The sequence below is a fragment of the Oryctolagus cuniculus genome, chromosome 8 (assembly GCF_051225735.1).
Source record: "Oryctolagus cuniculus isolate XC-2025 breed Fujian yellow rabbit chromosome 8, ASM5122573v1, whole genome shotgun sequence".
In the NCBI taxonomy this organism is placed as follows: Eukaryota; Metazoa; Chordata; class Mammalia; order Lagomorpha; family Leporidae; genus Oryctolagus; species Oryctolagus cuniculus.
The window spans coordinates 29,580,641-29,608,422 of record NC_142874.1 but is presented as its reverse complement, the minus strand read 5'-3'; the positions used below and the strand labels follow the sequence as shown (position 1 = coordinate 29,608,422).

The 27,782-nt window shown below is 56.1% G+C and overlaps 1 protein-coding gene across 1 annotated transcript in view; it reads right to left on the bottom strand.

The window, feature by feature from the left end:
* Positions 1-27,782, bottom strand: part of LOXL2 (lysyl oxidase like 2) — a 79,298-nt gene that overhangs the window by 34,786 nt on the left and 16,730 nt on the right. The window contains exons 2-4 of the mRNA XM_051836755.3: positions 25,821-26,261; positions 15,489-15,664; positions 378-589 (exon numbers count right to left, since the gene is read on the bottom strand). Coding sequence (XP_051692715.1) covers positions 378-589; positions 15,489-15,664; positions 25,821-26,184 — 752 coding nt within the window. The 5' untranslated portion in view covers positions 26,185-26,261. The remainder of the gene's footprint in view (positions 1-377; positions 590-15,488; positions 15,665-25,820; positions 26,262-27,782) is intronic.

Here is a 27,782-nt window from a genome sequence, read left to right as displayed (position 1 = left end):
AGTTTCTCAATGACCTGACGATGGCTGCGATTTGCAGACTGCTCAGAACAATCGTCTGATGAGAGCAAGGGAATGTTTCTTCTGGATTGGCATTGACCTTGCCCTTCCCAGCTGGGGAGCTGCCACGGCTCAGCCTGCTCTGGGCCTGCAGTGCCCTGCACTTGACTTCTGCTGTCACTCTGCCCTCTCTCACTGGAGTGAGGCGTTAGATTAAGGTTAGGGTTAGGGTTAGCCATAGGCGTGAGTCCCTCACCGATGAGGACTTGACCATGGTGCCAGGCCCGGCGCAGAAATCCCGGCAGCCCCACCGACTCTTGACAAGCCAGGGAGGGCAGGAGCCCAGGGGCCCCGCCCCGAGCCCACCCCGCCCTGCTCACTTGTAGGCTTTGGCGTTGTAGGTCCTCTCCCCGGGGAAGCCAAACATGCCGCAGACCACGTGGGCGTTCTTGGCCGTCCAGTGCTTGTCGCAGATCTGCTTCCAGGTCTTGCCCTCCTTCACCTCCACGAAGCCCTCGGTCACAGGGCTGCGGTGCTGGAAGGCCGAGAGCACGGGCCGGATCCGGATGTCCTCCACCTGGATGTTCAGGTTCTGGGAAGAAGGAGGCGTGGGAAGGGAGCGGGGTTAGGGTCCCGCTGGCCAGGCCGGGGAGCGGCACAAGCAAACCTTTCCCCGCTGTGCGCTCAGGCCCTGCGCGGGGGGGCATGGGTGCTTCCGATGCGCCCTCGGCACCAGACACGGGCTTCTCCCATGTCTTCGTGACGATCCGGGAGAGAGCTGAGGGCGGCAGCCCCCTCCTGCACAGGGGCTCAGGACCCAACAGCAGAAAGCATTCTTTGAAAGTGCGTGTAAAATAATTCGGATTTGGCACGGTGCTCTAACGCATGTACGTGCATGCCTGCGACGGTGTCCTTGTGCCCCATACCTGGGGACCAGGGAGGTAGGCAGGCAGGGTTGCGGACAAGCACTGGCTATGGCAAGGCCAGGAAAGATTCCAGAGATGCCCTGAGCCTTCTGGGAGGCCCGCTGCTCACGCCCACCTCACCCATATTTCTAGAGCAGCAAGGGAAAGAGGCTGGGGGCCGGGTTGGGAAGTCCTGGGCAGGCGGCAGGACACGTCAGGAGGAAGTGTTAGAAGGATGGAGGGGAGGGGGAATGGGGAGGGAGGGAGGGAGACTCCGCCTCCTGGGCTCTCCAGCTCCCTCCTCTGGCCCAGGGATGCGGTAGGGGAGTCCCTGGAGACACAGCACTATTTGTAATGCATCCCCAGGGCACATCCCGCCAGTCACCCCCCACCACCAGGGAAGCTGCTCCCGAATCTCACTTCCAGCAGCTTCTCCGGCCCCCAGCTCCAGCACCTGTCCCTCGCTGAGTCCCCGGCCTCTGGACACGTGCTGCAGGGCCAGCTGCGATGTCCGCTCTTTCTAACACAGCTGCGACCTTGCCACGGCCCTTCATCACCAATTCCACCTCTGTCGACTGCTGCCCCGACTACCCCAGCTCCGAACGGATCCTCAGCGATGTGGACTTGTAACAGCTAAAAGTCCGGTACCACAGAAGCCTCGGCAGGTGCACTGAGCCTGCCTGAGTGCCTGACGTGTGAGCTCTCGCTCCGTCCCTGGCCGCCTGATCACAGACCCATTTTACAGATGCGAAAAACAAGTGGACTTCAGTTCCTCCCTGGGCTCACCTGAGACACATTCGGAGCTGGGCCAGGGAAGGAGACATAGGGCCGGAAGGCAAGAACCCAGTGACCCAGGGCCCCAGCCCTGTCCGGCCAGCATGCAAATGAACCACAGGGTTGAACAGAAGCATTATTTGGGTGCCCAGGGTCCGTGACTCCTCACCACTGGCTTCAGGGGCCAGAGCCAGGCCCTGCCTCACGAGCCCAGCAAGGTGGTGGAAAGCATGTGGCCTGCAGCGAGGCCATCTGGCCCTGGGTGCCTTCCACGCAAAAGCACAGGCAAAGCTGCCAGAGGCAGGGCTACGTTCTCCAGCCTGGAGCCTGGCTCGACAGGACCCGTGCCACCGAGACACATGGACAGGGACAAGCCAAGAGAGGGCCTGGCGTCCACGCCCTGGCCCCCCTGCCTCCGCCCACCTCGGGACCAGGCTGGAGTTCCAGTGCGATGTGTCACGTCCAGGAGCCCAGAAGGAGTTACACTGCAGCGTCAGCCCTGTGGCCTCACGGGGCCGGCAGGCTGCGCTGACCTTATTCCATTCACAGATCCGGCCCCCGCGGCGGGGCAGCGGTGCAGGCCTGTGGACCGGGGAGACGTGGCCCTCGGCATCCGGCTAGGACAGGAAGTGGAGGAAAGCCCAGCTCAGAGAGTTCAGCTGGGAAGCCTCATGCTGCCGACAGGGCCTGGGGCCAGCACACCCGCACACAGCTGCTGCAGGAGCCCAGGCCGCCCCTGTCTTGATGAGTGATTGATCCCTCGGCAGAGGCAGGACCGGGGCGTGGGCGTGTGGTGCAGGGTGAAACCCGGCTTGGACTGCCTGCACCCCCCATTGCACTGCCTGGTTTGAGTCTCGGCTAGGCTGCTTCTGGTCCAGCTGCCTGCCAGTGTGCACCCTGGGAGGCGGCAGATGATGGCTCAAGTACTTGGATCCCTGACACCAATGCAGAACAGGATGGAGTTCTGGGCTCCCAGCTCCAGTCTGGCCCAGTTCTGGATCTCTGGGAGCATTTGGGGGGTGAGTCAGCAGATGGAAGATCTCTGCTTCTGTCTGCCTTTCTGTCGTTCTCCCTTTCAAATAAAGTGCAGGGGCCGGCGCTGCAGGGCAGTGGGTTAAAGCCCTGGCCTAAAGCGCCGGCATCCCATATGGGTGCTGGTTCAAGTCCCCGCTGCTCCACTTCCCATCCAGCTCTCTGCTATGGCCTGGGAAAGCAGTGGAAGATGGCCCAAGTGCTTGGGCCCCTGCACCACGTGGGAGACCCGGAAGAAGTTCCTGGCTCCTGGCTTTGGATCGGTGCAGCCCCAGCCGTTGCAGCCATTTGGGGAGTGAACCAGCAGATGGATCTCTCTTTCTCTCTGCCTCACTGTAACTCTGTCTTTCAAATAAATAAATGAATCTTTAAGAAAAAAATAAAGTGGGGCTGGCGCCGTGGCTCACTTGGTTAATCTTCCACCTGCGGCGCTGGCATCTCATATGGACACCGGTTCTGTCCCGGTTGCCCCTCTTCCAGGCCAGCTCTCTGCTGTGGCCTGGGAAGGCAGTGGAGGATGGCCCGGGTCCTTGGGCCCTGCACCTGCACAGGAGACCAGGAGGAGGCACCTGGCTCCTGGCTTTGTAGCAGCCATTTGGGGGGTGAACCAACAGAAGGAAGACCTTTCTCTTTGTCTCTCTCTCTCGCATTGTCTAACTCTATATGTAAAAATTTTTTTTAAAAAAGTGCAAATAAATAAATACAAATTAAAAAAAAAACTATGATTTGTGAGGGTAGCCAGGTGGGTACCTCCAGGATGTGGGCAATGAGGCCTGGAGAAGAGAAAGGGCTTGGACCAGATGTCCTTGTCCTTCCACCAGCTCGCTGTGCATGTGTGGGTACCTTTCTGTCTATGTGCACGTGTGTGTGTGTGCACAAGGTGGTGTGCACGTGTGTGTGTACAAGGTGGTATGTGCAAGCATGTATGCAGGTCTCTGTGCATGTGTGCATGTGTCTGTGTGCACAAGGTGGTGTGCACGTGTGTGCGTGCATATCTCTGTGTGACTGTGGTGTGTGCGTGCATGCACAGTGGTCTGCGTGTGGTGAAGTGTGCATATCTCTGTGGGTGTGTGCACAGGTGACAGTCCTGCATCTGTGCACACAGATGTTCTCCTGACTGTGAGAGGGGAGTGCGTGTCACGTGCCTGTGTGACAGAGGAAAGATGGAAAGGGACTGGGTCCCACGAAAGCCCAGGGAAGCGGTCAGGACAGGCCTCACCCTCCTTCCTTCCAAACGATACACCTGCCCCTCTTCTGTTCCCATGGGACCGCAGCCTTCCCATTCCGCGAGGCTCAAATCTATCTCATTCATTCAACACCATACAGCCCTGCACGCTCCATGCACCTTGCCAGTCTTCCTCCATCTCCCCTGGGCCATCCTTGACCAAACCCCAACGGCTTTCGCACCTGGCCCTGTGCCTGGAGCCCCACAATCCATTCCTCACTCAGTCCCCTTGACAGCCCACGGCACGGCCCACGACAAACCCATGTATAGGTGAAAACGTGAGAAAACCTGGTGATGTTCTGCAAATCATCCAAGCTCGCACAGCCAATGAATAGGTAAACGAGGATGAAAATCAGAATCTGACAGCCAGTCTGTGCACCAGGCTCAGCGACCGCCGGCAGCATCCAAGCAGCCCTCGTCCTTGCGCCCACGCCCCGTGCGTTGCCTGGGACCCGGGGTGATCTGGTTGGGGCAGGGGGTGGGGCTCGGGCTTCTGGGCGGCCTCGTCATGCTCTTGTCCAGTATCCAGCCCTAGGAGACATGAGTCAGCCTGGATTGTGTACGTGGGGGGACAGCTGGGCTCCCAGCGCGCTCCTGGATGGCAGGCCAGCCAGGGAGGTGGCGGGGAAAGCCCGGGTGTCACGTGCCCGGCGCTCACGCTAGCTCCCCAGCTCGGACAGACCACCGGGGCCCCGTGAGTTGGAAAACACATGCGTGCGTGCACAGCCTTCCCCTTACCTCACTGTTGAGGAATTCCTTCCACAACCACAAGTGTGAGGATTTGCTTTTTCCCAGGAGCTCAGCCCCGAAAGAAGAAGTTTGGAACATGAACGTATAACAGTTTTCTTTTCAACGAAGGGCTCCCTAGGCTTGCCGGTTTCCAACAAAGCCCAGGAGCGCAGGACCTAGTCAAGCAGCCGGCACATTTTAAAATCCAGGCTGCAACGTGAAGGCGGTCCCGCCTGCCAGGCGTCCAGGAGGGACCCAGACGTACTCCTGGACCTGCCCTCTGCAGAACTCAGCCCATGCCCAGGAAGGCCCCTGGCGCCAGCATCACCCACTCCCAGAAGGGAAAATCAAGGCACAGCCAGGCCAGGTGGGTTGCTGGCAAGAAAGGTCAGGGCGGCAGCAGCAGGGCTGATGCCTGAGTGACATTTAACATCCGCAGCATGGGTCAGCGAATTCCAGAAGGTGACAACCTGGGGCTGCTGCCACACAGGAGACATCACCCATTCTGAAAGTCCAGCTGGAGACTGCATCAGGGAAAGGCGAGCCCTGAAAACCAGCGAGCCAGCAAGAATCGACTTCACAATTTACCCAAAGAGCCCAGCGCTGGGCAGATCGCCTTTGGGGAAGCTCAAGTGCACGGCCAAATCTTTTAGCCAACTTAGCCTTCTTCCTCCTTCCGTTCTAGCAGTCAGAACTGTGACCAGCCCGGGTTTCTCGCTGGAGAAGTCATCCTAGGCGTGGTGCTGGTGTGGGGAGGCCACATGGGGGAGGCCAAGTGGAGGAGACGTGGCCACGTAGGGGAGGCCACGTTGGGGAGAGGCAGCCACGAAGGGGAGGCCACATGGGGGAAACACGGCCACGTAGGGGAGGCCACGTTGGGGAGAGGCAGCCACGAAGGGGAGACCACGTTGGGGAGACGCAGCCTCTCCAGGGGCAGGCCAAGTACAATGCACTGTGGGTTAGTTCTACACACCCTCGGCTCGGGAAGCAGGCCACCTGCCTCCACGGCTGGCCGATCCCAGCATCCGCCTCCGCCGGCCTCAGCCTTCCGTCTGCAGTTATTTATAAACAGGAAAGGACCGGCCTTCCAGATACGGACCTCAGCCACCGTGGCACCTTCCAGAGCTCGACAAGCTGATCACTCAAAATGCACCCTCAGGCTTTCCTCCTCTCCTGGGGTCCCGGGGGGCTCCCGTCCTTTTGCTGAGCGCGGGTCCACCATGCAGTTCTGACTCCCCTCTCTCACCCTCACTTTTGGAGCCCACCCGGACCCAGCAGTGCCTCTCCGCCCTCCCATCAGTTCTCCGTCCCTGCTGCAGTGGCCTGGCTGGGATGATGGACAAGCGCTGGGGGAGTAGAAAACGGGCATGGCAATCTCCTGGCCGCACGGAGCCCCGGGCTGCCATCTCTCAGATCCAGTCCACCGACATGCTCATCCACTTTAACCACGGCGCACTGACACGCCCTGCTCAGACTGTAGCGCCCCCTGGAGGCTACGGCTCCAGCCACCCTCTGCAATTCTCTCTTCCCTTCTCTTTACCTGCCAGCATCCTGCTGACCCTCGGGGATGATCTCATCCGTTCATTCACAAATACTGTTGAGTGTCATCCATCCCAGGCATTGTGTGGGACCTGAGACGGACAGGGCAAGCAGATGGACAGGTCCCTTATTGCCCCAGCCTCCCGGCTCAGAGAGGAAGAGACAGCACTACCTTCTCCCCAAAGCCCTCTCCCGGCCCCCACATTCCCCACCCACTTAGATCTGATTTCCTATTTTTTTTTTTTTACAGGCAGAGTGGACAGTGAGAGAGAGAGACAGAGAGAAAGGTCTTCCTTTTGCCGTTCGTTCACCCTCCAATGGCTGCCGTGGCTGGCGTGCTGCGGCCGGCGCACTGCGCTGATCCGAAGGCAGGAGCCAGGTGCTTCTCCTGGTCTCCCATGGGATGCAGGGCCCAAGTACTCGGGCCATCCTCCACTGCACTCCCTGGCCACAGCAGAGGGCTGGCCTGGAAGAGGGGCAACCGGGACAGAATCCGGCGTCCCGACCGGGACTAGAACCCGGTGTGCCGGCGCCAGTAGGTGGAGGATTAACCTATTGAGCCGCGGCGCCGGCCCTGATTTCCTATTTTTTTTCATTGTTTCCCTCCAGCATCTGCTGCCCGAATTTCTCACTTAGTCCTTGGCTGACGCTATCTTGTCTAATATTTCTCTTCCCACGTATGTTCTGTGAGCTCCCCTTCGAGGGAAGAACTGTGCCTCCTGCATCAGTGCGTTGCCCACAGCTTCTCGTGCCAGACACACAGTAGGTCCTCAAACACTCCTGGGACGAGCTTTCTTCCACCCAGTGATAGGCTGGCTTAGTTAGAGATGCTGGGCTCTCTGGCCCCAGATTTTGCACAAAGGCACTACTTGGGCAACTGTGTCCAGGCGTTCTCTTGTCCTCTGAGCTATTTAACACCTCCCTCTCCGTCCCTTGAGGTCTGATACCAATAGTTCCTGAGCCGCATTTGTTCAGAAGGCTTAGCGTGCTGGCTACTGTCTGGACAGCAAGAGGCATGACGCAGAAGAAGCTGACTACATGGCAATTACCCCCTTTCGATGATCAAATCAGGAATTCAGAGTTTAACATGGTCTAGGCATGCAGCTGGACCAGACGGCATTTAGACGGTTTCTGTTCCCCCGCCGTCCGTGCTGGAAACCAGCGGGGGCGGAGGGGCTGAGACTGAGGATGGTGTGGAGGGGAGGTGCGTGGAGAGCTGAGGTCACACAGACGCCACCAGGGGAAAAAACCGGCAGCCTGTCTGCGCCCTCCTGTATAAATCAAGAGCTCCGCAGCGCGGCTGGAAAACTGCACGCTCTCTGCTTCATTTTCCGACCTAGAAGCCCCGGGGGAGGCGACAGAGGCTGCTTCTGTGGAGCAGGGGTGAGCCCTGCCCCTGGCTGGAGGCCTGGGGGGTGGGGGGACACTGGCTCCTGCAGCCGGTCCCTCTGACCCCGAAGCTCCCCCAGTCCTGGCGGGGACATGGAGACCACACGCCAGGCAAACCCTGGGCCCAGCTAGCCAAACTGCCAGACAGCCTGCTGGTGGATCTGGTGGTTCTCTTCATAGCAACATCACCATGGTAACGGGATGATGACTCATGACATTTCTCCACTGCAGGGTGGCAAGCTCCAGCTGGCCAAGGCTGACCATTGCATCACCTCCTTCCTCTGCTGGCCTGGGGGAGGGCTCAGTGCAATTAAATGCATCCAATGAATGAATGAATGACCAGGGCCTGAAATGTATCCAGGGAATGAATGGATGACCAGGGCCTGAGCAGTGGCCTCAGGGGGATGAAGCAGGGAGATTCCTGGCACTGACCGCCCAGCATGGCAGAGGACGCAAAGGAACCACTTGGGGCCATGGCAGAGTCAGGCTGGACACTGCCAGCCCCGCCCCATGGTGTCACCAGACTGCCCTACAGATCGGACCCGCCCAATCAGGGTAGGGCTTTTGCTGGCCCAACTCCAGCCCCTACTTCCTCTGCATGGCGGTTTCTCCCTGGCCTCTCCTGAACTGTCCCTTCTCTTCTCCAAACTGCCACCCAATGGACCGACCGATGCACACTCTTCTGAGCTAAGTACACACCATTAATTGATTGATTTCCTCCAAAGCCAATCAGAATGCTGCTGACTCCTCCATGTGATCATCTCATCTCATCTCAAAAGCAACCAGTGAGCTCTGCTCAGACGGCTGCGTGTGCAGCACCCAGGCCAGGAACCAGGCTCCCAGGCTGGCCTGGAGGAGCATAACTTCAAATAATCTTGTTCTGTCCTCTGCACAGACACCCCTTTGCTCTCCAGACGCTGCGACCTACTTTCATTTGGGAAAATAGGTCACCTCAGTGCCTCTTCTCTGGTGGGCTGGCCGGCCAGTGAGCCCTGGCCACAGGTAGAGGGCTCCCGGGGAATGGAAGCACCCAGGGCATGGCCCGAACTGCCCACTGCTGTCCAGCTCTCCCGCAATCACCTGGGGAAAGGGGTCCATATTTGGGCACGGAGCACCCACCACCTCCTTAGTATACAGAGAGGAACACAGAGCTCTTTTCTCTGCCAAGCCACCGCTGAGGGCAACCTGCGCATCTACCCTCCGGTGGGGCAGCAGGTGGGGATGAGGGATCCAGCTCCCACGCTGAGAAGTGCTCAGAGTTCCTGGAAGTCTCTCTCGAGACCCTTCCCTTTCCAGCTCCACCTCCTGGAGCCCCCAGAGAGGTGGACAGATAGGGCTGCCGCTGGAAGGGCAATGTTGAAAAACACTTGGCAGTGACTGCGACCAATAAAAGTCTGGCGTCGTGGAATTTTAAACATTTGCAACAGACTCAGTGCCTGTGGTTAAGGGGAGAAGAAAGGGCTTGTTCAGGTCTCAGCATCCGGCCAGGGAACAGGGAACGTGAGCAAGCGCACGGCTGGGTACCGGATTCTCCCCTCGGGTGGCAGTGAGCTGCTTTCTCCTGTCTCTGTCCCTCCAGACCTCCTAGGCTGTCCACGGGCACCAAGGAGAACCCTCAGGGGTTAGACAGCACCCAAATTCTACAGCCTGGGGATTTCTAACCCGTTCTGCTAATGTAACTGCTTTTTCCAAGAGAGGCATTAAAAAAATTAGGTAGGGAGGAAGGTGAGGCGGGAGGTGAAGGCAGGAGAAAAGAGTCGAATGTTTTCTGATCCAACACCACCTGGTCCCAGCCATGCGCAAAGCGGCCAAAGAAAATAGGTTTTCTCAGAAGGGCATCTGGATTTGTCGTCTCGCCTTATCTAATGTTTTTTCCAACTCAGCCGCCGGCCACAGGCAGGAAAGAAAGCCTCTCGGGTTTAAGAGCCCCTGGGGTCCCAGGGGGCTTGGCTGCGGCTCTGTTCTCGGGGTTTCAAAGAGACCCGTTCACTTGGCACCAGCAGCATTTCCCATTTCATCATTTGCGCCTGCTTGCCCGCCTCGCAGGAAGCCCCAGGACCTAAGGTTCATTTCCCTCGCATCCAGCCAAACAGTCGCTTTATAGCGCGGTGCCCAGGGCCCCGAGAACGGTCGGTTACGGCGCGCAGAGCAGCCGCAAGCCCCAGTCTCTGTGGAACCGCAGCCCAGGCTTTCGGCTCGTGGGTCTAAAACTGAGACTGAGGTTGCAAGATGGAGAGGCACAGCCTGCCTTGGGAAAGAGAACCGAGGCTCCGCCCGGCTCACTGCCTACAGGAGACCACACAGCCATTCACTGAACTTGCCTTGGAGGGAGCCAAGAAGCACCCAAGGGCGTCCCTAGGAGTCGTGAAAGCACAGTAGCTCACCAAGTGAAACTCCACCCGCCAGGCCCCGGCGCTGAGTGACTCACGCCTCTGGCGACCCCCAGGGGGGTGCGGGGTGAACCTACTGCAGCCTTCTGCAGTCTGCAAAGCACTTTTATAGAAACCATCTGATTGTTTTTTCCCCTGCAGAATATTCCAAACTGCTTTCTAAATGATGAGTACACGCTGTATCATTTTGATGGGAAAACCATTGCCACTGTAGACGACAGGCCGCCCCAGCTCAAGGGATAGAATTTCTCCCACTTCAGCTGACATCAGCACGCGTCCAGTGTTCTGGCTGCGGGTCAGCAGGAAGCATAGGGGTCGACTTGTGAACTCTGCCCAGGTGGGGTCATTCGTTAGAAGAAGGGAACTTACAAAGGGGGCCGGGGGAGCCCCCAAGGATGCCCCAGACAAAGGCAGGAGTCAAGGGCAGCAGTCAAGTTCATCAAGTGAAATTCCATCAGCCAGGTTCCGGCACAGTGACTCACGTCTCTGGTATGAATGAACTTGGGCTAGAAGGACTCTGTTTTCTTCCAGTCTCTGCTAGGGGAGTTCCAGTGGGTGCCGGAGGAGGCACAGCTCTGTATCCTGTCCCTGATCTCCAGGAGTGAGCAGAGCCCTGCCCGCATCCCACGGCCCCGTGGTTTATGGCTGGGGTCACAATTTTCACTGCATTTCACTCTTGGCCACGTTAAAATGTACAGGCCCCACCAGTGGAGGTGGAAGGAGGGCTTTCACTCTGCCTCTCTGATGTGGAAGAGTGAGGGTGCAAGGTTTGCAGCTGGTGTCAAGGCCAAGATTGCAAGGGGCCAGGGAATAAGCAGGAAGAGAGCAGAAGGACACGATGTGCATACTAGTTAGCATGCTTTCTCCGTGTGTGTGTGTGTGTGTGTGTGTGCGCGCGCATGCACGCATGTATGACACAAGGTGCACACTGCCAAAAGCCATCCCAACATGCGATGGGTGTGTTTTCACAGGTGCTGAGGAACAAGGGATCTGAGAACTTGGCAATCACATAATCCCACTTCCTCCTCCACGTGGGGATCTCAGCACAATATTCCAGGCAAGCGGTCCCCCCAGTTCCTGCCTGCACTCCTCCAGTGGCAAGAAGAGCACCCCTCCGGCAAGGGGAGACCAGCGCTCTGTGAGCTGAAGTCTACCTCCCTCCCCCGTGGCCCAGCTCTGGGAGCTGGAATGAATTACTGACATTCTTCTCCACGGTGGTGCAGCCGGCCCTCCATAGCCACAGGTTCTGCACCTGCAGGTTCCGCCGACCGCAGATCAAAGAGGAGGGGGAAGAATGGTCCATGTGGAGCAAGCACAGAGCTTTTTCCTGTCGTTAGTCCCTGAACAATGCAGTGTAGGAACCATATGCCCCACATTTCTATTGCATTAGGTAAGCTAAGTCATCCAGAGACGTCTTGGCGTGTATGGGAGAAGGGTACAGGTGGCATGCAAATTCTGGGCCATGTTTTCTAAGGGACAGACACAGATCTTGACCTTCTCCCTCCCGTAGGGAGGAAGGACTGTATTTCAAATATTTGAAGAAGCTCGTCTTGTCTCTCACAGCTCTTTTCTTGACAATGTCCTTTTAGCTCCTCTGATGACATGGTTTCCGGACGTGTGTCCAACCTGCCAGCCTCTCCTCTGGAGGACCTACTTGCGAGCTGAATCCAGGACTGAACCCTGCCCTCGGCTACTGGTCCAAACCCCAGCAAGTTCAGGGAAAGCATTCTCCTCTCAGTCTAACTGCTTCGTTCACTTCTGTAACAGTCACCCCATACTCTCGCCTATGCTGGGTCTTTAGCATAAGTCTATCAGTGCCCTCTCAGAGACCCCCACCACCACCTTCTTTTTTTTTTTTTTTTTTTTTTTTTTTGACAGGCAGAGTGGACAGTGAGAGAGACAGAGAAAGGTCTTCCTTTTTTGCCGTTGGTTCACCCTCCAATGGCCGCTGCGGCCGGTGCGCTGCTGCCGGCGCACCGCGCTGATCCGAAGGCAGGAGCCAGGTGCTTCTCCTGGTCTCCCATGCGGGTGCAGGGCCCAAGGACTTGAACCATCCTCCACTGCACTCCCGGGCCACAGCAGAGAGCTGGCCTGGAAGAGGGGCAACTGGGACAGAATCCGGTGTCCCGACCGGGACGAGAACCCGGTGTGCCAGTGCTGCAAGCGGAGGATTAGCCTAGTGAGCCACGGTGCCGGCACCACCACTTTCAAAAGATAACCGAGGCTCTTCCGTCTCTCTCCCTGTAGCCTATACCCTTGTGGCTGTTCCCTCCCCGCCCCCTACCCTCCCCATGATATAGGAGCTTATATTCGCTCCTAACAAGCTATGGTTTGAGCCTATTAATTCAACCTCCCGGGGTTTTTCTCATCTTCATGCCGTACATCTCTGCCCCAGCAATCTCTCCGAGTTTCTATGCCCTGTGCATTTTATCAGGTGCACATTTCAATCTCCACGCCAATTCCTGCCTGATGAGGCAGGAGCAGAGAGCTCTAGGTACGTCCCTAGGGATCCCCCTCTGGGTTCACATAAATTAGTTCCCACTGCGTATCGAGAGCTGACTGCAGGTCCACCGAAGTTACAGCTCTTTCTCCTTTCCACGAAAACCTAACAGGGAGCATTTCCCTAGCCCAGAGGATTGGCTCTGCAACTCCAAGCAGGGACACAGGCGAGTACACGATCACGCTCAGCATCCCACAACTGTCCCTTGTGGATGCCATAATGCCCCCCCCCCCCCAATCAGGCCAGCACTGCCAGTAAGCAGGAGTTTTAGCCATGGAGCCCTGGGTGCCAGAATCTCTGGAAACTCACAAAGCTCCCCAGACGTTCTGAGGTCGGGCCCTCCCATGCCCTTGGCACCGGCAAACACCAAAGGAAAGAAGGTGTGGCTGGGTGAGCAAGCTCCACCCTGGCTTGTGGTGACATCAGCGCTGAGTGACGGCCAGAATGTGGCCTGCGAGGGACATGCAGCGTGTGGGAGGCTGGGACTGTCCTCTGGCCCTTTAACCCCAGTGTCTCCCCTGTCTGGTTATTGCACGATCATCAAGGCCCATGCCCTTGGCTCCCCGCAAGGCTCACTGCAGGTCCTCACAGGTCAGAGGGCCATGGGCCCAGACCACGGTGTGTGTAGGTGCAGCAGGCACCCAACAAGCGTGCAGAATAAAGGTGGGGCACAAAGCTTTCTTATCAAGTTATCTCAGCCCTTTGGGAATAAGGAAGTCCTTGCCAACATATTTGTCCCCCAAATTCCTGTGTATATTCCACTTATATGCCCATCTTATTGCCATGGAACCAGCACACAGTAGGTCTCTAATAAACATTAGCCAGTGAAAGGCCCCTCGAATCCTTTTTCCAGGATTATATTTGTTTTCTGGTGGCAGTGAATCGCCTCATTTTCTCAGCCCTAACCCACAGGCACACTGTACCCACTGGAAACAGTGATGGAAAAAGCACAGCCCTGCTCTCTAGGGACCACCCGAATCTCACAGGAGGCGAGAGACACCGGGTAGAAGGGGGTGCTAACCATTGCAGATGAGTGACCAACAGTGGGCATTCTGCGGAATTGGTTTGGACAACTCCTCCCACCAATAACAAACTTCATGATGAAGCAAAGCTGTCATCGGTGCGGAAACACTAAATAAAGTACAAGGCTCTCCGACACTCTCTCGCTCGACCATGAATAAAACAGCAGCCCCTGGAGACTGTCGACCACCAGGGGTCTCATCCTGCCAGCCGGGAGAAGGCTGGAAATCCCACCCCGCGCAATGGCGCAAGCTTGGACAAGTTCCCAGTGTATTCCGTGTGCTCTAGGAACGTGTGTGGAAAGAGCAGGGCGGGTGAGTCATGACAGGAGGATGGACAGACGACTCTGTGAGGCCCAGACACGGCCACTTCAAGTCACCTTTCTCAGCCCTGAGTGCTGGGGTGAGGTGGAGGCCAAAACACGGCGAAGCTTGGGTTTGCTACAGATCCCACAGCCCTGGAGGGCGGGGCTCTCAGCTGCCGGCTCCTCCCGCCCTAAGCCCCACCTAACTACACACAAGAGTAGCGCAACACGTGTTTGTTAACTGGGTTGTCGGAAAGCTCAGCCCGAATCAGAACCACACATGCCCAGGGATGGTCACGGGCCTTGGGGCCACTTCTGAATCCTGATTCAGTCAGGCTGGCAATGTCTCAGCCTTAAGGGGGATCTGGAAGGAAATGATCCAACCCCCTGAGTGGGCAACTGGGATCCAGTGGGTCAGGGCTAGATTTGGGGACAGCTGCCCCGTGGTCACCAGCCTCTGGGATGGCTCCCAAGGACCTCCACCATCTGTGTTCAGACCCTGGTGTCATGTACCCCCGCACACATGGCGCTGGGTTGGTCTCCATGTGGCCAAAGGAACACAGCAGAAGGGATGCTCTATCAGCCTGGGGTTAGGTTATGGAGGACTGTGCCTTCCGGCTGGTGCTCCTTCCCTCTGGCCTTTGGGTCACTTGCTTGGGGACACACAAGTACCATGTCCTGTAAACCCCCAGGCAGCCTACGGAGAGGCCACATAGAGAAGAGTGGCGGGCCCCAGGCAACAGCCAGCAGGAGTCTCCAGCGAGCCGACTGCCACTCAAGCCAGGAAGGAATCCCCTGGTCCTCGTCCACAGCTTGGCTGCAGCTTTGGGAGAGACTCAAAGCAGAATGGACGAGGTAGGCCACACCTGGCCCTGGGGCTCAGAACTGCGTGCAGTGTGTTGGCTTTCTGTTACTACAATGGAATACCTGAGAAAACTGACTTTATATGTTGGTTCGCTCGCAAATCTTGAGGCTCAAGTTCAAGATCAGGTGGCCCCGCTGGTTTGGCCTCTGAGCATGGTGGCAGTGGTGGAAAGTGGTGTGTGTGGGAAGGAATGTGGTGAGCCAGGAAGTAGAGAGAGTGGCCGGGCTCATCTCTGGATTTTATAACACCCCTCTGCCGAGAACCACCTGCCGAGGGTGTGCCCCCAGTGACCCAAGGACCTGTCACTGGGCTCACCACCAAAACACCATAATTGGGTCAAGTCTGCACCCACCTTAGTACCATTCATTTATGACTTTGGGGCTTTATGTTCACCATGAGACTGGGACCCAAATCATATCAAGCCAGAGCAGTGAGATAATACACGCTGGTTATTTGGAGCTATGCAGCAAGTAACAGCCAAGACATGTTTCCAACCCGGAGGACCAGCTCCCAAGCACAGCCAGGTGTCTCCCGCCCATCCTCCTGGTGTCCGTCCACGCTGCTCCCAGATGCACACCTGACTCAGCTCCAGCCTGCACACCCCTGCACCTCGGGGTCTCTGTTCAGGCTGCTCTCCAGGCCTGGGAAATCCATCCTCCACCGCTACCTCCTTTTGTCCCGAAATCTTTCCCTAATCCAATTGGGTTGGGTCCCCCTCCTCAGGACACGGACACACACACACACACACACTTGTGGAAATCCACATGGAAGAAGAAAACCGCTCCCAGGAGGGGTCATGACCAAGAGCACAGGGCTTGCCTCTATCTGGTTGAACACCGAATTGTCGAATTTGAACCCAGGAATCCTCTTGTCGCTGCACACCACCCCGACGTCTTCCGTGTGCTTGCAGTCGGTGACGCCCCAGCCGTTGGAGGTGCAGGCAGCGAGGGTGGCCTCCTTCCCAGTGCAGTAGACATTGTCCAGCCAGATGGGCCCTGGAAGAAGCGGAGAGGCACTGAGAGCCATGTCAGGGCAGGTGTGCGTCCTTGGGGACACCCGGGTCACACATGGAAAGAGACCTTGTTCCTCTAATTCTGGCAGCTGTGGGTGGCCACCAATGCATGCTTATTATCTCAGATCTTGCACACGGGGGCTGCCTGGTTCCCTCGCCAGAGCAGGCAGCGGGTGTGATTTGGGGGTTTGGGGTAGAATGAACATAGCATGTAGAAACTGCGTTCTCCCCTAGCCCTGGAAGGCCAATGGAGAGACAGGGGCTTTGCACTCTACCTTGGGTTTGGATCCTGGTTCAGTCACCTTGTGGAGGGTTTGGATCCCCTGTAAGCTGCCTTTTCTCATCAGAGAAGTGGGGACAACAGGGACCCCTGCCTTGCAGAGGTGTGTGCAGGTGAGAGAGATTACGTGGCGCGATACTCAAAAAATGGCCGTGATGGTGCTGACGAAGCTTATGTCATTGTGCTGCCTACGTCATAAGCCAGTCTCACGGTCACGGCAGCTGAAGCTGGGCTTCCACCCCTCGGGGAAAAGCTCAGCTGCCCTGTCACGGAGGGTTTGCAGAATTCCAGGGATTCCAGGGGTGTCATTTCCTTGCTCTGCCAGGCTGTGGCTCTGTGCCCCCAAGCCCAGAAGCTGAGGCCTCCATCCCCCCGCATTCTCACTTCCTGTGCTGAGACAGCCCCGCTGCAGCCATTCAGCCAGCCACTGCTTCGTGCTGTGCGACCCTGCTCACCTCCTCATGTGCACTAAGTAGAGAATTCAGTGTGCAAAGTGCGGGAGGCTTCACACAATGAGAGACCACCTCGCACCACTGGGGTGGCTACCATAAAAAAAAAAAAAAGACAGAAAAGAGCAAGTGCAGGCAACGATGTTGGAAAACAGACCTGTGACCCACTGTTGGCAGGAACGTAAAAGGGTGCAGTTGCTACGGGAAACAGTAGGGGACGCCCCAAAAATGAAAACTAAAACTCCCATAATGATCCAGCAATTCTACTTTCGAGTACATGGCCCAAAGAATCAGGAGGAGGATCTCCAGGAGATTCCTATAGAGCCAAGCTCACAGCAGCGGTACTGACGATAGCCAAGAGGCAGAAGCAGCTGGGTGTCCAAACTGTGCTGTACACATACAACGAACCTGCAAGACAACTCCAACGCACACTACAGCATGCGTCAGTCACGAGGGCCTTATGCTAAGTGAAGCAAGCCACGTAGAAAAGACAAATGCTTAGATGCTTCCTCTTCTATGAGGTGTCTAGATAAGTCCAATAGAAGCAGAGTAGAAGGGGGGTTGTAGGGCTGAAGGGAGGCGGGAAACAGGGAATTACTGCCTAAGAGGAACCATGTTTCAGGGCTTTTTAAAAAACATATGTATTTATTAGAATGGCAGAGAGACAGATCTCCCAGCCACTGGGTCACTCTCCAAATACTTGCAACAGCTGGAGCTGGGCCAGGCTGACGCCAGGAGCCAGGAACTCCATCTGGGTCTCCCACACGGGTGGCAGGGGCCCAGGTACTTGAGCCGTCTCTTGCAACTTCCCAAGATGTCCACTAGCAGGGAGCTAAAACTGGGAACAGAGCTGGCATTTGAACCCAGACACTCCAGTATGGGAAGTGGGTAGCCCAAGTAACATCTTTTTTTTTTTTCTTTTAAGATTCATTTATGTATTCAAAAGGCAGAGTTACAGAGAAGAGGAGGAGGTGGAGAATGGGGGTGGGGAGAGGGATATCTTTCATCCAATGGTTCACTCCCCAGTTGGCTGCAACAGCCGTAGCTGAGCCAGGCCAAAGCCAGGAGCCAGTAGCTTCTTCCAGGTCTTCCGTGTGGGTGCAGGGGTCCAAATACCTGGACCATCTTCCGCTGCTTTCCCGGCCCCAACAGCAGTGAGCTGACTCAGGAGTGGAACAGCGAGAGCTGGCGCTGTGGCATAGCCGGTACAAGCCACCGCCTGCAGTGCCGGCATCCCATATGGGTGCCGGTTCTAGTCCCAGCTGCTCCTCTTCCGATCAAGCTCTCTGCTGTGGCCTGGGAAAGCAATAGTGATGGCCCAAGTGCTTGGGCCCCTGCACCAGCGTGGGAGACCTGGGAGAAGCTCCTGGCTCCTGGCTTCGGATGAGCTCAGCTCCAGCCATTGCAACCACTTGTGGAGTGAACCAGCAGATGGAAGACCTCTCTCTCTCTCTCTCTCTCTCTCTCTCTCTCTTTCTCTCTGCTTCTCTTTCTCTCTCTGTGTTACTCTTTCAAATAAATATTTTTAAAAAAGAAAAAAGGAGTGGAGCAGCCAAGACTCAAACTGGCACCCCTAAGGGATGCTGGGAGTCCCAGGCAGTGGCTTAATCCCTTATGCCACAATGTAGCATCTTACCCACTGCACCAAAGTCTGCCCCTGGAGTTTCTTTTTTTCTTTTTTTTTTTTTTTTTTATAGACATTTTTTTTTCTTTCTTTCTTTATTTTTTTTTGACAGGCAGAGTGGACAGTGAGAGAGAGAGACAGAGAGAAAGGTCTTCCTTTTGCCGTTGGTTCACCCTCCAATGGCCGCCGCGGTTGGCGCGCTGCGGCCGGCGCACCGCGCTGATCCGATGGCAGGAGCCAGGAGCCAGGTGCTTTTCCTGGTCTCCCATGGGGTGCAGGGCCCAAGCACCTGGGCCATCCTCCACTGCACTCCCTGGCCACAGCAGAGGGCTGGCCTGGAAGAGGGGCAACCGGGACAGAATCCGGCGCCCCGACCGGGACTAGAACCCGGTGTGCCGGCGCCGCTAGGCGGAGGATTAGCCTAGTGAGCCGCGGCGCCGGCCTGCCCCTGGAGTTTCAATCTTGCCATATGAACAACATCAACACACTCAGCACTCCTGAACTGTACCCCTCAAAGCGATAACTTTCATGATATGCGTATTTGACCACAATTAAAATAAAAACTTAAAAAGTGCTAGCAACTTTTCAAATGGTGCTTTCTATAAGTGCCACTGCAAAAGGGCAGCATACAGAATCAAACCCCTCATTTTCCTCCCAGCTCCATTTAGGAGTCTGTAGGAGAGCAGAGACACACACACCTGGGGTCAGACTGCACCTGCTGTGGCCTGTTTCCCCAGTAACCACCATGATGCCCAACACACAGGTTGCCATGGAGACCGGGAGAGACAATGTGTGTACCTAGTGTGTGTTCATCTCCTTCCAGGAAGTCAGGAAAACAATGATGCAGGGGCAAAGCAGGTAAAAGCACTTCTGGGGTAGAGATGGGAAAATCCAGGAGAGACGCTGAGGTTCTTTGAGGTGAGGGAGCACACGGGGCCAGCCTCCGACTCCCAGGCCCGGCTGCAGCACGTCTGCTCGGGTGGCTGGCTGGCTGCAGGATGCAAAGGCGTGCGTCTCGGATGCATTGTGGGGAACAAAGAGTTCATAGACAACATCTGGGCTGAGGTTTTCCAACCGGCTTCCCAGTCTGGCCTGGTTTCCAAGCTGTCCGGCTCCTCCACTATAACACATGCTGGCTCATCCGTCGCTGTTTCTACAACAAACTGCTGTTTGTCTTGTGAGCACTAGCAACGGGAAGAGACCCTCTGTGTTCTAAGCGGGCCTCTGCCTTGAAGCGCTCTGTGGCGAGCTGCTGGAGGGACGGAGAGGATGGAACCAAGTGGAGCCAGTGTCCCATCTGCAGGGCAGGAAATCGCCCTCCCTCGGGAGCTGGACGCAGGCCAGGGCACCGGCACAGGACACAGGCACTATGGGGCCTGCTGCGCTTTTTCACACAATGAACTAACTGCAAACGGCCAACAGACACATGAGAAAATGCTCGGGATCACTAGCCATCAGGGAAATGCAAAGAAAACCACACTGAGGCTTCAGCTCACCCCAGGGAGAATGGCTTTCATCCAAAAATCAAGAAACAATAAGTGCTGGCGAGGATGTGCAGAAAAAGGTACCCTCATCCACTGGCAATCAAGGCCAAAATGAACAAGCGGGGTCCCAGCAAACGGAGAAGCTTCTGCACTGCAATAAACACTCAGCAAAGGGAAGGGGCAACCAACAGAATGGGAGGAAAGATTTGCAAACTAGGCAACCGATAAAGGATTAATATCCACGGTCTATAAAAAGCTCAAGAAACTCAATAACTACCCAACAAACAACCTTGTCAAGAAACACGCAAAGGACCTGAACAGACATTTTTCAAGAAAGGAAATCCAAATGGCCAACAGACACATGACGAAATGCTCAGGATCACTAGCCTTCAGGGAAATGCAAATCAAAACCACAATGAAGTTTCACCTCACCCCCGTTAGAATGACTCTCATACAGAAATCAACAAACAAGAAATGCTGGTGAGGATGTGGGAGAAGGGTACCCTAGTCCACTGTTTGTGGGAATGCAAACTGGTACAGCCATTGTGCAAGATTTCTTCTCCACAAGAAGTATGGAGATTCCTCAGAAACCTGAAAACAGATCTACCTTATGACCCGGCCACCCATTCCTGGGCTATTACTCAAAGAAAATGAAATCAGCATATGCATTATCTGCACCCCCATGTTGACAGCAGCTCAATTCACAACAGCGAAGACATGGAATCAACCCAGATGCCCAACAGCTGATGACTGAATAAAGAGAATGTGGCATTTATACAAGACGGAATATGACTCAGCCATGAAAAAGCATGAAAGCCTGTCTTTTGCATCAAAATTATGCAATTGGAGATCATTATGCCAAGTGAAATAAGCCAGGCTGCAAAAGACAAACACTGTGTTTTCTCTTATCTGTGGTAGTTAAGATACAGAGAAAGGATAAGAGCCGTGGGGCTGTCACCACATTTGGTACCTCGTGATAAGTACTGCTTCACTGACCCATGCCATGGGGATGATGGTATACTCCTTTTCACAGCTGCCAACGAGAAGCAGAGAGGGGAGGACAGTGAGGACTCTCGGAGCGCTAGTAATCACTTGGCTCTTAATTTGGGCGTTGGTTACAAGGATGACCAGATGACAAAAAAAAAAAAAGATTGATTTATTTGAAAGTCACAATGGCCAGGGATGGGCCAGGCCAAAGCCAAGGGCCAGGAGCTTTATCCAGATCTCTCACGAGGGTGGCAGGGGCCCAAACACTTGGGCCATCTTCTGCTGCCTTTCCCAGGCCATTAGCAGAGAACTGGATCAGAAGTGGGGCGGCCGGGACACGAACCTGTGTTCATAGGGAATGCCGGCATCGTAGGTGGCAGCTTTACCTGTTCACCACAACACGGGCCCTGCATATAGCGTATTTTAACAGCATGTAAAATAAATAAATACAGCTTTCATGTTATTTGAAAGGAAGAGAGAGAGAAAGAGGGAGAGAAAAGAGTGACCAAGAGCACTTCTACCCACTGGTTTGCTTCCCAAATGCCAGCATCAGCCTGGGTTTGGGCCAGGCCAAAGCCAGGAGCCTGGAAGTCCATGTGGGTGGCAGGTACTCAAGTCCCTCCCAGGGTGACATCAGCAGGAAGCTGGATCAGAAGTGGACAACCTGGAACTTGAACCCTGATACGGGATGGAGGCATCCTGGGAGGCATCTTAACCGCTGAGCCAAACGCTCGCCCTCTCTTGGATAGGGTGCATTTGAAATTGGCACCTGGAGTTCTAGAGGGAGCTAAGTTTCCCAGAAGAACTGCTCTCTTTCAACAACCCCCCGCCCCCCGCAACAGTCTTTCCCTGCATGCGCCAGGTCTTTGCGGCTATGTTGCTCTGCACTTGGCCCGAGGCAGCTTCACCACGCACCCTGTACGCTCTGGCCTGACTTCAGCGGCGATGTTTATTTCCCTGCTATGCCTCATGCACACTGCTTAGACTGTCTTGCGTTCACTGCTCCAGGGTGCGCCTGTTGGAACACACGGTGGGTCTCGGCCTGGTCACGTAGGAGCCGTCTCAGAGTTGTCAGGGAAGCAGCGCTTGGGACACAACGTGAGGCTTTGGACCCAGAGGGCCATCCCATCGGAAGCCAAATGTCACTTTACTCTTTCTGCTCACTGACTGCCAGAAATGCTCTCCGGATGACCAGAGAGACTCACCAACAAATGAACAGAGCCTGTGCAAAACAAAGGCCATAAATGGGATGGTGCTGGGAGCCAGAGCCTGCCTCTGAGGCTGTGTCAGGGTGAAGGCAGAACCCGCAGGGCCCCACACGGTCACGGCTGGCCCTGTCGCTCCGATCCAGACAGGCAGGCGGCTGGGTGGACAGGACCCGCCTTGTTCAGGTGCTCGGAGGCCCACTTGGAGGCCGGGAATGGGGAGTCCACGTGACCCATCACTGCTGCCTCCCTGGGTCTGCAGTAGCAGGAAGCTGCAGTCAGGAGTGGAGCCAGGAACAGGTGCCAGGAGCTCCTACAGGGGACACAGGACCTTAACTGCTGGGCCAAGTGCCTCTCCTCCCAGCACCACTTTGCCAGATCTCCCAAATCAAAACACATGTTAATATCTTCCGAGTGCCCATCATGTAACCAGTGCTGAGAAACCGGAACTCGTGCTGATGGAATCCAAATACAATCATAGCCGTGAACTGTGTCTCGAGTATATATAGGAATTACAGCTATTCTTGGGATTCCATGTGACGTTTCAATGCATGTATACATCATATAGTGCACAAATCTCCTCAAACATTTATCATTTCCTTATGGTGAAAACATTCAAAATTCTTCCTAGATTTTTTTTTCTTAGAAAATATATAGTACATGGGGCCAGCACGGTGGCACCAAGGGTTAAGCTGCTGCCTGCAGTGCTGGCATCCCATATGGGTGCCTGGCTGCTCCACTTCCGATCCAGCTCTCTGCTGTGGCCTGGGAGAGCAGTAGAAGATGGCCCAAGTCCTTGGGCCCCTGCACCCACGTGGGAGACCCAGAAGAAGCTCCTGGCTCCTGGCTTCAGATCGGCACAGCTCTGGACATTGCAGCCATCTGGGGAGTGAACCAGAGGATGCAAGACCTCTCTCTCTCGCTCTCTGCCTCTCCTCTCTCTCTCTCTGTAGCTCTGACTTTCAAATAAATAAATAAATCTTTTAAAGAAAGAGAAAAAACATACTGTACAAATATATTTATATTTAAAAGATCAGCCATAACAAATGACCAAATCCTACTTTAAATAGACAGCTCGACTCTTAAAGCCCTGGACACGAGTCAGCGTTCACCTTGGCGTCCGTTTCTCCCCGCCCTCTCTGGTGCTCTCCTTGTCACCACCACGCGGACGGCCTTGCCAGCACGCCTGGACTCTGTTGCCGCAGCTCCTCTGCAGTGGCTCCCTGCCCCTGGCGCTGGCTGCTCCCCAACGCGTGGAGCTCAGTTTGCCACGCCTGACCCCTGCACCCTCCTCAATCTCCTTCCAGCCCTCCCGCCCTGCCTCCACGCCCCCTCTCTCTCAGTGGGGACCCATGGACCATGGGTCCTAGTAGTTCTGCACAACCCTTCAGAGCCCCACCTACGACTTCCCTCCTTCCCCGCGTGTAGCTGCTTTTCTGTCGCTCTAATGAGATGCCCGAGGCAATCTAACTTTATGGAGAAGGAGGTTTATTTTGTCTTGCGACTCTGGAAACACAAGATGCAAAGCCTCACCGGCAGTGGCCTCCTTGCTGGCAGAATTCCAAGGTGGTGCGGAGGCTCACACGGCAAGGAAGGGCCTGGGCGTGGGTGTGTCTGAGTGGGCTGGTACACAGCTGCCAGGCATCAGTCACGGGAGCTCCACCGTCCTGGCCTTATGCAACCTAATCACTTCCTAAAGGCCTGGGGTCCCATATGAGCGCCGGTTTGAATCCTGGCTGCTCCACTTCTGATCAGCTCCTTACTAATGCACCTGGGAAGGCAGTGGAAGATGGCCCAAGGGTTTGGGGCCCCACCACTCGTAGGAGACCTGGATGGAGTTCCAGCCTCCAGCCCTGGCTCTTGACACCATTTGGGGAGTGAACCGGCAGATGGAAAATCTCTCTCTCTCACACACACATAAAATCTCTATCTAATACCTTTCAAATAAATAAATATTAAAAAAAAAGGCCTCACTTCTGAACACCATAACCGTACTGAGTTTCTACCCTCTTAGTGCTGTGAACATAAGGCGGGCTGTGTCTGCGTAAGCTACTGGTCTCAACCACAGCTCCCAGCAGGGGCTTCATGACCTTGATTTTGACCTCTTCCTTTCTCACATTACCTTTCTGCCCTTGAACTTCCCATCTGTCATTCCTGCCCGACCACATCCCACCAGGTAAACCCAGCCACCCCACGCCTGCTCCTAATGGGAGCAGCCACAATCACCTGGTCTGGTGACAGGTAAGGTGTGCATCTGGACAGAAATAAAGCTGTGGGGGCTGGTGCTGTGGTACGGCAGGTCAAACCACCACTTGTGAAGCCAGCATCCCATATCAGAGTGCTGGTTCCAGTTTCAGCGGCTCTGCAAATCTCATCCAACTCCCTGCTGATGCGCTTTGCAAAGCAGCAGAGGATGGCCCCAGGACTTGGGTCCCTGCACCCACATAGGAGAGACATGGATGGAGGTCCTGGCTCTTGATTTCAGCCTGGTCCAATCCTGGCTGTTTGCAGCCATTTGAGAGAACCAGCAGATGGAACATCTCTCTCTCTCTCTCTCTGTCTCCCACCCTCTCTCTGGCACTTTGCCTTTCAAAGAAATAAAACAAACCTTAAAAAAGGAAGTTGTCACTGGGAAAGACCCACTGTCTCTCTAAGCCTTTGTTGTTGAGTCAAGAAGGCTGGCAAGCCTGGCACAGGAAACGTGGACCTGCTGTCCCCCAGGCAGCTCAGCCTGCAGAGGAGCCCGAGATTTGGGGGCACGGAGGCTCAGGAGAAGTTGTGTTAGGGGAGACCGGAAATGAGCTGAGACAGCGTCCGCTCATCCATCTGGGCTGCTTCCTCTCCCACTGCTGAGGGGCCAGGGTGAGCTCTGAGGACATCTGGCCGTAAGCGTGGCCTCCTGAGCCAGCGGCTCCAACAGGAAATTGTCAACTACACAGAGCTCAGAGGCGTTCGCGATGGAGCATCCTCCGAGTCACAGGAAGGAGGGCTGGAGGGAGCCCCACTGGCATCTCCTTCCACACCCCCAACCTGGCCACAGGCACCGCCCAAGCCCCAGCAGCAGCCGCCGCGCCCCGGGCTCCACCACCCCGGCTGAAGGCTGAGATACGCTGTATTTTTCATCCCCTCTGGTGATCTGTACGCAGTCAGCATGGGATTAGCCCATCAGTCCTTAGCGCAGCAGACGGACCCATGCTGAGGCCCAGCCGGATGGAGGCGCCGTCTTTGCTTTACCAACCCTGGGATGGGGAACACTAAACTCCAGGCCACGAACTTTTTCAAGGGGCCGGCGTTGTGGCATAGAGAGTAAAGCTGCCCCTGTGATGCCGGCATCCCATATGGGCACCAGTTTGAGTCCCAGCTGCTCCGCTTCCAATGCTATTCCCTGCTAATGTGCCTGGGAAAGCAGTAGAGGATGGCCCAGGTCCTTGGGCCCCTGCACCCACGTGAAAGACACAGACGAAGCTCCTGGCTCCTGGTTTGGCCTGTCCCAGCTCCGGCCACTGCAGCCACTTGGGGAGGGAACCAGTGGATAGAAGATCCCTCTCTCTGTCTCTCCCTCTCTCTCTCTCTCTGTAACTCTGCCTTTCAAGTAAATAAGTTTGTTCAAAAAAAAAAAAAAAAAAAAACCTTAAAAAAAGAAGCCACCCTTCACTCTTATCTACTGTCTCATTTGAAAACACGGACTAATCGACTTTCCAGAGTTCTTGAGAGCCCAGTTTCCAGCTGGGGAAACTGAGGCTGGACAACACACTGCTGGATAGGTCAGCCCTCCTCGGGGGAGCCACTTGGAGGACAGCCCCTGTGCTGACAGAGCCCCCAGGCAGGGCACGTGGTCCACAGGGACCGGATGAGCTGATCTCACCCCTACCTGGGGTGAGGCGGGGGTCCTGGTTTGCTGAGAGACTTTCCCAGCTCAGCCCAGGCAAATCAGGAGGGCTGCTCACTGGTCCTCCCAGCCCTCCTCCGCTCCCGCCTTCCTGCGGGCCACAGCCACACCAGCACTGGCCAGCGGCTACCAGGAAACCAACCACAACTTCCTGCCCCAGGCTGAGCTGCTGGGGACTGCCCTGGGTCTCATCAGGGCACCGGAGCCCCGGAGCCTTTTACCTTCGCCTCTGCCGTAGGAGGAGCTGGCGGTCCAGGACTTGGCTTCCACGTATCCCAGCTCCCGGCAGACCACGTGGGCGGCGTGGATGGAGAAGTCGTCGTCGCACACGGTGCCCCACTGGCCGTCATAGTACACCTCCACCCGGCCTTCGCTGTGCTTTCTCTTCTGGCCGGCCAGGCGCAGCTGGATCTTGACCACGTCCGAGGGTACCTGGGGCTGCTGGTACTCGGGGGCCGGCTGCTGGAAGTACTCGGGGTACTGGAGCGAGGAGGGCCAGCTCTCGTACTGGGCCAGGCTCAGGGCGGGCAGCAGGATGAGCACAGCCAGGCAGCAGCGCAGGCAGGAGCCCAGCGGCCTCTCCATCCCCGTGCGGTGGCTGGAGGATCCCACGGAAGGAGCCCTGGGAGGGGCGGGCCAGCTCGAAAGGCGGCAGGTGCTTCCTGCAAAGACAGAGCAGGTGCGTTAGGATGGGCACGTGGGGCTTCGGACACCCACATGGCGCCCCAGCCACTTCCTACTCCTCGGCTTGGGCCGTGCAGCTCCTCCCGTCCCACATGCAAACCTGCCTCTGCTCCCAACTCCCGCTGCCACCAGGCGGGTCCCCGAGCTCCGGCCTCTTCTGCCCAGCCGCGTTCCGGGTATCACTGGAAAGCTTCCCTCGGCAGGGCACCCGGCAGGGAGCACAGCACCCTCTAGCTGACCTGGAAGCAGGGTCTGTAGACTATGGCTACGGGTACAATGGAGGGCAGCTGCCCACAGGCTGTGTCATCCTGAGCCCCGCCTCCCACCCAGGCTGACCTCGCTGCAGGGTCTCTTCCGGTGCACACATCCTAAGATTCCTCCACCCCGCTTTCGGCCCGGGCCTCCCACCCCATCAGCACGTCTCCTGCTCCAATCACACCTTCCATTCTGCACTGCCAGCGAGTGAGACCACCGAGTGAAGGAGTCCATGGCAAAGCCCCTCCTGCCCCTCCTGGACGGGGTGCACCTTGAGCAGGGCTGAGGGTCTGCAAGCCGCAGCCTCAGAGCCACCCTGAGGTGGGTGCCACCCTCCAAGAACCCAAGGATGCTGGGGAGGCAATTCCCTTCCCTTGCACAGTGCCTGTCTCCAGGGCAAGCTATGGGCCCCGTCTTGCCTGCTCTGAGCACAGAGCGGAGTTTGGTGCCTCCATAACTCAGACAGCAAGGAGCTATCTTACAAGGACTGTGGGACTCTCGGGGGAAAAACCAGCACCAAAGGATGAAAGCTAAAGGTGCATCATGCATCATGCATTTTTATTTAACCACCTGCACCTGCACGGAGGTAAGCCAACCATACTCCGCAGTTCCCGACGTGTGACACCAAGGAAAGATTAGGTACCTTTCCCACAGTCAGAGCTGCCTGCGACGGGATGATTGGCCTTGGAGACAGGCAGTATTCTGCCCTTTGGAATGTCCAGCCAGTGGTGTCCAGTGCCCTACAGTGGGCGCTGGGGGACAGCCAAAATGAGGGACTTCAAAAAGCCCACTGGTGTCACTGGAGACCCTGCGATCCTCATCACACACAGGACTAACCCATAAACAAAGCCGGAGAGCGGAGGGGTCCCTGGGACAGCCCCTCACATCACTGCCTGAGCAACTAGTGATGTCCTGGCCGTGTCTCCTTCCTGTCGAAGCTCCTTGAAGGCCACAGCTCCTCTGGGTCTAACCACACCCTGGGGAGCAGAGGAGGCAGGTGGTGGGGTTCATCCTCTCTAGGGAAGCAAGGCAAGACCGGGAGGGGATGAGAGCCCCTCCAGGGTAGCAGTCAGTGCAGGTCAATGCTGTTAAAATTGCATTTTGCTTTACATCTGGCTTGTGCCACATATGGCTCTACCTCCAGACCCGAAGTCCCAAGGGACAGAACCACATCTTTGTATTTCTGTAAGAGCCATGCATCTGTTGTTATATATATAATATATAATTGTATATATAATATATAT